Consider the following 9,673-nt stretch of genomic DNA (forward strand, 5'->3'; position numbering starts at 1 on the left):
GGCTCACGCCATTGGTTTGGCGGAGGGCTTGTCCATGGTGGACGAACGCATCTGTGCGTTCAGAACCTGCGGCATCTCCCATAAATCATTTTTCCTAAGGTACGGCTTGTCATTATACGCCTGCGGGGCCTTTTGCCAGTTGAAGTAGGGATTTGGCAACCGCAAAGCGAAGCGAGCCAGCGGTAGATTCTCATGAACCGCATTCTCCCATATGGTGTCCTGCATTGTGCCACTGGTGATGCGAAAATAGCGAAACTGTGCAGCACTAGCGTTTCGATTTGTGTCGGGATCTACGCGGTGCGCTAAGACCGGCATCAGCGATCCCCAGTTGGCCTGACGGTTAATCTCCTTGTTCGCCTCGAAACTGTAAAAGAGCCGATTACCCGAGAAGATATACTGCCGTGCGTATTCGTACTGGAGACCCGCCGCGAGCAACAAAGTAAACCAAAAATTTGCCTTTTTCCAGCGCCCCATAAAGAAGGCGTAACCTAGCGGAGGAAATATGCTCGCGACGGCACGGGCCATGTAGCATGACTGACCGTCACTCCATGCCATCTTCCAGCCGTTCAAACTCGGGTCGCGAATGCGGAAGGGCCATGGACCGTGTGTATAAAGCCACTCATACGAGTAAAAATACCCTCCAATCCCAATCAGACCAGCGATGTTGACTCGCGCCACTCCCAATAAAAGTGCTAGGTTCCACGCAAACTTCGTCCGTGGGTTGCCTACAGCGCCAAACGAGTTTGCCGAACGGGCCAGAAACCAGTTAACAAACCAGATGTTGAGGCCTCCCATCCACCATTTAACACATTCATACGTATGCATCGAGTCCGTGTATGGCACCTCCTCCTTCACCCCCGTAAAGGCGTTCATGGAGATGAAGCCATATGGGAGTTTTTGCACGCCCAATTTCCGCACTTGGTGCGTCTCATCCAGTGGGTTGTATGGTGCAGAGACGTCAACCACAGGGCGTTCCTTTTCGCTATTAGATGGATCAATGTAGGAGTGCCAAAAAGTCATTTTATGCGGCTCCTGCGGCACGCCCTCTCTTGGCAAATTGTGGCCCTCCGATTTCAGGATGGAGCTCTGAAACGTCCGCGTAAACATGGCGACGGATGGCGATGATCCTCCAGTTGTGGCAGCCGCAACCTTCTAAAAAAAAAAAAAAAAAATCCCCTACAGTGACAAGGGAGTAAGAGTGAGAGAGAGTCCTATAATAATAATACCGCACTAATAATAGACACGGCAGCCTCCCTCTTGTTGCGGGGGCCCACCGTACAATTCCTACCCCTCCTCCTTTTTTTTGTTTTTGTTGTTGTTGTTGTTCTGCCCTCCGTTCTCCCTTTATTCTTTTTTTGGTACTTTTCCCTTCCGCTGCTCCGCAGTTCCTCGCTGCAGCTCACCGCCTTCTTGTCTGCCTCTAATGCTACGAGCAGCTGCGACACAAGAAAAAAAAAAGATATTCCATAAAAAAGAAATAATAATAATAATGGGACAGATATACACGTACATATGCATGTATATTTATATTTGTTTGTTATCAACAGCCAAAAATAAATAAATAAATAAATAAATAATAATAAAGCAGAAAGAAACCCGAGGTGCTCTCCATTGCAACTGTTGCTATCCTTTTTTTGGGGGGGGTTAAAGGTGTGGTTAATGGAATGTACCAACCTCATCCTCTCCACCTTTGCATGTGGGGAGATGAGAGAAAAAAAAAAGAAAAGGAAAAAGAGAGGGAGAGAGAAAGAGGGAGAGAGGGAGAGAGGGAGAGAGGGAGAAAGCACGTGCTCCCTCCATGTTTCAGCGCCCTACCCACTCCCCCATCCCATGTGTCTTCTGAAGGTCGCAAATGAGAGCGCTGCAGACTCACTAGAATCCACGCAAAACAAAGGCACATCCGCAATATCACCGGTGTGTCCTTCTCTGTCACCCCCCAAACGATATTGCCCCAACAGAAATCCGCCTTGTCAACGGCCATTTATTCCTTCTTTTCTTCCGTTTCCTCCTCTTTCTTCGTTCTTTGGGTACTTTGGAACCAACCAAAGACCCACATACACACACACACACACACACACCACTCTCCCTGTTCCTTGTTCTTTATTATTATTATTTTTTGTTGTTGTTGTTTTTTTTTCTTCTATTCATTCCCACCTCCTCCAGCGTCTTGCTTTTTTTCTTCCGCCATCCCTCTAATTTATACACGTCAAGTTAACTGGCCCCTAACAGACATTCCTTCCTCCTCATTCACTGCCCGCTATATGTATGCATGTACGTGTATGCGTATCCCTTTCTTTCCCGCGTCGCTATTAGACAATGCGGAGAAGGCCTAGCACTGGCGATGGGACTTCACCTTGCGCACAATATCTTCGAATTCGAGCTCCGTGACATCGTTCGCCTGAATGGGCTGAAACCCTTCCGTCATCGCATTCAACGCGTCGCGGCTGCTGCTGTACAACATCTTCGTGCGCGGGAGTCCCGAATCCGGGTTCCAGCTGACAAGAATAAGCTTGTCACGCTTTCCATCGTTTGTTTCATACTCAATGTCGTATGCAGCGTAGCAGGGGGTTGACTTGTCGATAGAATCCACAAATTGCTGGAATGTAGCGTCCCTCTCACCCACCGCCTTAACGGCTATATTCTTCTGGTCAATAATGTGAAGCATGACGTAACGGCACCTCTTCTGGCGAAGATCCGTGAGTGCCTTGATGCACTCATCGGAGACAACAACACCTGACATAGCCATGATTGATTATTATTAATTATATTCTTTTTTTTTTTTTCTTTTTTTTGAAAATATAAAAGTTAGCGCTAGGAATACTGTTTTTTGTTGTTGTTGTTGTTTTGTTTTGTTGTTGTTTTCTTGTTGTTGTTGTTGTCTCGTTATTTCCTTCTTTACCCTTGTGAAAGTCAATTCCCTCTTGTGAATGTGTGAATGCCGGAAAAACATAAAAATAGAGTGATTTGTCGGGCGGTCACGGCGGCAACAGCAAACAAAAAAAGAAAAGAAAAAAAAAGACATGCACATTATAAATACAAATAATGCCTTTTATGTCAACACGCGGCGCAAACGATGTGAAGAAAAGAACCGTACGCAAAAAAAAAGAATAAAATAAAATAATGACAATCATAACTCCATCATCATCAGCAGCAGCAGTCGCAGGGTTAGGGTGGACTACAGCCCGAGTAGGCCGCGAACAAAACTGTTGCTGGCAGCGCAGGGAAGAAAAAAAACGGGCTCAGCATCCAACGGTGGTGCCGTCGTTTCCACACGCTTGCCTGTCACGCTGCCATCAGAGGCTGCATATGTGCGGTGCGGGACCGGGGCCGGGTATGGATCCCCCTCCTCCGCTGCACCGCAAAGTACGCCAGTGTACAAAGTCCCGCTGAACGCGAGATAAAACACCGCCACAAGCCCTGCCGTGCTCTGCAACGGAACTCGCGGCGGCTCCAATCCTGTCGTTTGTGGCGCCGCCAGCTTCCTCCTGCTAGACAAATTGATGCCGGCAGCTGCTGTGGTACTTGCTGCAGCCTGTCGTGGACGCTTGTTGGGCGGCTGCATCCAAAGAGCGTCCGCTCCCCCAGCAGAAAGCCTGCGGGCACGTTTTTCATCCGCTGGATTGCGGGCACGACCGAGCACGACGGCCGATAACGCATCATCAGCCGACGGCCCCTCGTTTTCCTCCGCAGCCGCATCCATTTTTATTGCACGCCAAAAAGCCAACGCACTCTGGACTGTCTGCCCCTCAGCCGCCACGGAAGTGTACTGCGTCCGCAGCAGGTCTGCATCCTCCTCAAGACGCCGCAGGGCCTCTGCTTCTCGCACGGTAATTTCTGCACAGAAGACTTTCGCGATGGGTGCATGGACCTGAAGAGAAGAAGCGGAAGAGGGGAGAAAGCGCACGTGGATGTCGTAATTGTCTCTCTCCTGCTTGACAAACTGCGTCTTCCTACTCGTGTTGTTTGCTTCACTCTGAGAATGAGAGTATTCTCCTCCTTTTCTTTCGCTAGCAACCAACGGCATCACACGCGTCAAGACAAGATCTGCAATCCGCTGCGCCATCCCCGCAAGATACTCCCGTGGTTGTTGGACCCAAATGCGGTGCATCGCGCTCCCCGTGGAATAGCCCTGTTCCCTCCGCAACAACTCCAACAACGAAGACACCTCTGCGTCTTCAGCCCCCACAACTGCTGATCCGGATGACACTCCCTCACCATTCTCTGCACATCTCGCAGTGTTGTGTGATGCCGCAGCGGCGGCCCGACTCCGTAGACGCGCTGCTTCCTCAAGAAAGACGCCAAAAGGGTGCGGCGGCGAAGGCGGGTTGGCAAGAAGATCCACATACTGTCTCGCGCGACGGAGGCTCTGCGGTGTGATTACGCGCCCAAGATGTAGAAGAAGAGGCGGTTTTGCCCTGCAGGCCGAAGACGCAAGAGCCGCGCGTGAGCCCTCGCCTTGCATTTATTTTTTGGCTTTTAAACTTCTTTTACTGATTACGTAAAGAGACGATCCGAATGACTACACCCAACAGTAGCAGCAGCAATCATCCCGCGGAGCCACAGTCCCTCCCCTCAAATTGACGGCAAGGGATGCAACGTAAAATAAATAGATGCATATGCGTATATCATTGTCCCCTCTTCTACACCCACCACCTCCAACAGCGTGAAGAAGAGTCGTGGGGTTACCAAAAAAAAGTAACAAACACCCCACACACCCCAACGGTCTAAGAGTAACAAAATAAATACTCACAGACACAAAAAGACAGAGAAAACACACACACACACACAATAATAAAAATACACGAGAGAAAAAGCACACACAGACACACCCTCTCTAAATATATATATCGCCCCCTGTCCGCGTGCAAAAAAAAAAAAAAAAAAAAAACTTCAAAAATAAAAAAAAAGCAATAAAGCTGATCTATTGAACACTCGCCGCCGACCGCAGCGCCTCTAACATTTGCAACACCTCCTTTAGGGATGTGAGGTATTCCACCCACTGTTGACTTCCGCGGCACTGCGGAATTTCTCGCCACAGAAGCGATTTCACACGCCGGCGTAAATCCCGCTCTAGTCGTCGTAGCCGCTTATTTTCCTCCGGCACGGGGTCCTGAGAAGTCTCAGGTGCTTTGGAATCACCGAGCGGTGCAGCACTCACAAGTTGAGTGCTCGCAGATGCATGACCGCTAGTTTTCGCCTCAGTCGAATCACTTTTCATCGCTGGCGGAAAGCTGTGCGGGAGTGGTGAAGGAAAGGAGCTGTCTTGTCGTTTCCACGAAGAAGTGCGCCGCGGTGACTGTAGAGCCTTTTTCCGTGTAAATGCATCCCGCATCCCTCGAGAGGGTGAGGACCTTGCACTTCTGCCAGGGCAGGCACAGGTGTGTGCCTCACCGTTGCCGCCGGACGCACCTCGCTGGCGTCTTGGCGTAACGGTTATCGGCCGCATACACTCATCCACGACAACAAGAAAATAGCGTGCCACACACACAGAACAGTATGGATTCAGGCGACCGGGCCCAAGTGGACTCTTTGGGCGTGTTGTCGCGATCAATCTGCGTGTCGAGGACGCCCTGGTCCTTGTGGAGCGACGCACAAAAAATATCGGGAGTCTTCTGCCCCGTGCATCGTAATACTCCTCGCATGTGGGATCCAACACCCGGTGATACGCGTCGTTGTAGTAACAGTAGTACTCACCGGGAATGCCTTTAAACTCCTCATTTGCCCCGCCCTTCCCCACATCCAACTCCTCACGCCATGCCTGACGCCACGAGGGGCTGCCCTCCTGCTCTCCACGTCGTTGCCGCGGCACTGAAGGTTGACTAAAAAAACTCCCATGCGGAGCGGAATCCGTTTTCTCATCCCCATCTTGCCCGATAAAATCGCGAATTTTTGACGGAGGCGAGGGAGAGGGCTTCTTCTCGGAAGAGGCTTTTTGATATCCCTCCAGCGACTTCTGACGGGACAAATGAGACGGAGAATCTCGCACCTCAACAGGAGCGGTTTCCCCAGAGAGGCGACCCAACGGTTCCTCTTGCCGCAGCGGTGGCATCCCGGAAAGTTCTGCGGGCGGTGAAGGAAAATTTACAGCCGCCATATCCATGAGAATGGGAACTTCCTGATTTCCTGGTTTGGCGTCCCCTCCCGTGGGGCGTCGCCCAATTGGCCCTGCATGGGTCGACGAAGACGACGAAGATCCTTTCTGTGGGTCGATTATCCCTTGCATCACGTCCCCAGAACCACTCCGCGTTACGTGTGCCATTGGAAAGGAGGAAGAAATTCTGTGGTTTCCGTCCGTGTCCAAGACACGTGGCCCACCGGGAGACAAAGTTGGCCCCAGCGAGGGATACCGTATTGTGTTTAAAGCCTCTGAGGTCTTGGGGAACGCACGCGATCTTTCAGGTTCGCCACTGAGCACTGCTCTCACACGTTCCTGTAAAGCTGGTGTCAACGTTGATAGCATCTCCTCAATGCTGGTGTCACTCTCCCAGGGAGGCGTCCGCAAACCTTCCCCGCTGCCTCCTCCCGACCCGCGGTGCAGCGGCCGCACAGTGCGGTGAACGTACCAACTCACATCCGTCCTCGCCATCTCCATCTCCACACTGCTTGAAGATGAGCTGCCCACGACATGAGCAAAATCCTTCACTCGTGATGCCATGAAGGGGCCCTCGCGTTCCCCATCACCAGTCGCCGTTTTATTCAGCCTTTGATCTTCCCGTTGCTGATCGTTTTCAATGTGCGATGGAGCGGCAGGCAAAGCGGCGTCCTCCCGCTTCTCCAAAGTAACAGCCGAACTATGCAACAGGCTCTCCTCACCGCATTTGGGCTTCGCTGAGTCTGTTGAAAATGCCTCCTCGACTAAATCCACCGCAGCTGCAGGTCCACGCTTGGAGGAGGCTCTAATGAGGAGGGACGAATCGCTCATCATTCGCACAAGCATAAAATTGAACCAGCGGCGAAAGCATGCAAGCAGCTGTCGACCCTCCTTTTGTATAAGAAACTTTGCGAGTGTGCGCTCTAATTGACGCCCCCTCCTCGGTGACGCGCTCCCAGAGTGCTCTGAAGAGGCGGCATAGTCAGTGTGCGGAATCTTCTTCACTCGAGAAAGACCTCTTTCATTGACCGAGACCACCTCACTTGTCCGCTCTGCCAGCCGTGATGACTCACCCCCACGCTTGTCTCTCAGCATCGCCTTGCATCGTCGTCGGCTGCCCACCTTCCATAAGGCATCGGGGCGCTCTTCCTTGCGGCATATATCTACATGATCCTCCTCATTACTCTTGGCATCCGGAGTAGCCGCCAAGTTCTCCTCGTCAAACAGCTCCTTGAACACATGTGAGGGAGCAGCGGTAGGCGAAACGTTGCCTCGTCTCTTTTCATGCGGCGAGAAAATGTCCTCATCAGCCTGTATTCCATCCGCTCTATGCGGAAAAAAAATCGCACGCAAAGGCGAAATAGCCATAGCTGAAGCTTCCTCTTTCTGCAACAACACTGGCGAAGCCGAAATGTCCCCCAGAGTACGTATCATCCCCTGAGATAACGGTGGGCTTGAAGCCACATCTGTGCTCTCCATGGAGATAAAATCATCGCGCCGAGCTAAAGCACGCAACTGAACGTTCCTTTGATGCGCCCATGAATCCACATGTTCATTCCATTGTTGCTGATGCTCCACAAAAGTCCCCACGAGAATCACGGAAATACCGCACAAGGAACAAACACGACAAATGGTGCTCCGCACGGTCTTTTCTTCTCCCATCACCGCTACGGCAGACGACACCGGCATGGCGGCTTGTGATGCAGCACGGGTTTCGTGAGTGGAAATATCAATTGTGTGTAACGCGTCTAGACCCCGTGGTTGAGCGGGTGCTTGTGATGGACGTGCAGGAACATCGTGGAGCGTGTCATCACTAACCTTTAGAACTGTGGGCATGCCCCGTAGAACGCTCCTCGCATCCCTGGTTGGCGGAAGCTCGCTGGTGGGACGGATACGAGGAGGTGACTGCGGGCGGAACATAACGAACGATGGTGATTCAACACGAAGACTCAACACCGAAGAATCAGGCGCGGTTCGAACATTTGGCTGCTGATGATGATGATGACGATTTTGTTGATCTTTTTCTTGGCGCTGAGACTCATGCAGAAGTGCTGCACCGCTCGGGGTCCGTGGCAGTGTCTTCTCCGCCAAATTCCCCTGGGCCTTGCTGCCGGCCGCCAGAGGGCTGGACCACGGAGAAGTGGAGCCCCCTTTAAAAGAGGAGTGCGCCGTGACGGATGCAGTGGAGGGGTTGTCAGCCGCACTCCCCCGAGACACGTTGACACGAAACAATTCCTTCGCGTGATGACTCATTCACCTCAAGACAAGTATGCCACTGCAGTGGCGGTGCAGGACCGTCAATGCGTGCCCCTCGCGGTGCGTACCGCCCTTCTAGACGCACGATTCCGTCAACGCTGGATGGCGTCGGCTGCAAAGAAATGTGGCGCGCAACCGTACCTCGCCTCTGCCCTCCTCCTCCTCCACCCCTTCTACTGGCTACTGCAGCTAATACTTCCTCCCCGACAGTTGGAGCGGAAGGACGCTCGGAACGCGTCTGTGGAAAAATGCGGAGACAAAAGCCACAAAAGGGGAATTCATCAAGAAAGAATCACAAGCAAAAATAAATAACAATAAATAATAATAATAATAAAATAAGAAAATTCCATGAAGTGAAGAAAAAAACAAAAAAAGAAAAGGCGGAGGGATAGAAAACTTTCAAAAGTCACAATCGGCCAGAGTTCAAGGTTGAAGGACATGTGGTTGGTCATGCGTCATTGTGCCTGATGCCCTTTTTCACCCCGCCTTCGAGCGGCAGTGGTGGTGGTTGGGTTTTTTCGGCCCTTCTTCCTCCCTTCAGCCCTCTGATGCGTTGGCTTCGTGCCGTCCTCGTCCGATTCTCCCAGCAGCTGCGCCATAGCCGTTGCGGCAGCGGCGTTTTCGTAATTGATTGTGCTAACATGATGCACCCGATAGCCTCGTTTCAGAAGCTCGATGACAATACGGGCGATATTGCGGGAATCATCGATGCCGCTGTGTGGATGGCCGTGAAAGGACAGCCCCAACTTCCGTAGCATATCATTCAGCTTGCGTGGGCGCATTCGGAAGTGCTCGGCAAAACTGTGACGCACATTCACCCAGCGGTAGAAGAGGGGAGGGAACAAATGTCCATCCCGCACCACACTGCACTCGTACATAAATTTCCGCATATCCCATGGGCCGTCTGTTACCATGCATATCATCCTCTCGCAGTCAATCCAGCCCGGGTTATGGGTCTCGTCGTAGACAAAACGCCTCTTCTGCGACGCCTTCAGACATTTGTTCAGCCCCTCTAGATGCTCCTTCCTCCAGCGGCGGCAGAGCGGGTACACCACCTCCCGCAGCCAAAGGTCAAAATGCCGCAGTACTTCCGGCAGTCGTGGAGCTGCATCCACTTGGGCCTGCGTAATCCCTGTCAGAGCGGTGCAAAATGACGTCAAGCGGGGGTTTTTCGTTGGCCGCACGTATGAGTGAAATTCCGCCACAACACGCAGCTCCGCCGTGTCCACGCAAACCACCGGAAACTCAATAATCTCAAGGGGATAAGCCACGCTCGCGCTGTCGCAGGTGGCCTCAAAGTCACACACAAGCAGGTGAGAAAAAATC

At 51.9% G+C, this 9,673-nt stretch overlaps 5 protein-coding genes across 5 annotated transcripts, besides 10 other annotated features; all 5 read right to left on the reverse strand.

The window, feature by feature from the left end:
* Window positions 1-773: a sequence feature (areas merged during assembly that could not be assigned to a particular haplotype. This can correspond to areas where the two haplotypes were merged or to regions with more than two copies in the genome that were merged during assembly.).
* On the reverse strand, window positions 4-1,107 carry Tc00.1047053510145.10 (hypothetical protein, conserved; the record flags this gene model as incomplete). Its single annotated transcript, XM_801006.1, has 1 exon — window positions 4-1,107. The coding sequence occupies one exon, from the start codon at window positions 1,105-1,107 to the stop codon at window positions 4-6; it is 1,104 nt and encodes a 367-aa protein (XP_806099.1).
* Window positions 774-1,166: a sequence feature (haploid, Esmeraldo-like haplotype).
* Window positions 1,167-9,673: a sequence feature (heterozygous, Esmeraldo-like haplotype).
* Window positions 1,552-1,577: a microsatellite.
* Window positions 1,722-1,780: a sequence feature (GA-rich).
* Window positions 2,052-2,078: a microsatellite.
* Window positions 2,330-2,746, reverse strand: Tc00.1047053510145.20 (cofilin/actin depolymerizing factor, putative; the record flags this gene model as incomplete). Its single annotated transcript, XM_801007.1, has 1 exon — window positions 2,330-2,746. One exon carries the CDS (start codon window positions 2,744-2,746, stop codon window positions 2,330-2,332), a length of 417 nt encoding a protein of 138 aa, XP_806100.1.
* Window positions 2,768-2,792: a microsatellite.
* Window positions 2,828-2,879: a microsatellite.
* Window positions 3,176-4,462, reverse strand: Tc00.1047053510145.30 (hypothetical protein, conserved; the record flags this gene model as incomplete). Its single annotated transcript, XM_801008.1, has 1 exon — window positions 3,176-4,462. The coding sequence occupies one exon, from the start codon at window positions 4,460-4,462 to the stop codon at window positions 3,176-3,178; it is 1,287 nt and encodes a 428-aa protein (XP_806101.1).
* Window positions 4,867-4,907: a microsatellite.
* Tc00.1047053510145.50 (hypothetical protein, conserved) lies at window positions 4,922-8,344 on the reverse strand (the record flags this gene model as incomplete). Its single annotated transcript, XM_801009.1, has 1 exon — window positions 4,922-8,344. The coding sequence occupies one exon, from the start codon at window positions 8,342-8,344 to the stop codon at window positions 4,922-4,924; it is 3,423 nt and encodes a 1,140-aa protein (XP_806102.1).
* Window positions 8,648-8,686: a sequence feature (AT_rich).
* Tc00.1047053510145.59 (exonuclease, putative) lies at window positions 8,803-9,673 on the reverse strand (the record flags this gene model as incomplete). The annotated part of the gene is made up of 1 exon (XM_801010.1): window positions 8,803-9,673. A coding segment is annotated over one exon (871 nt), but the record flags the coding sequence as incomplete, so codon positions are not given.

This window comes from Trypanosoma cruzi, genomic scaffold (genome assembly GCF_000209065.1).
Source record: "Trypanosoma cruzi strain CL Brener 1047053516649 genomic scaffold, whole genome shotgun sequence".
NCBI classification, from domain to species: Eukaryota; Euglenozoa; class Kinetoplastea; order Trypanosomatida; family Trypanosomatidae; genus Trypanosoma; species Trypanosoma cruzi.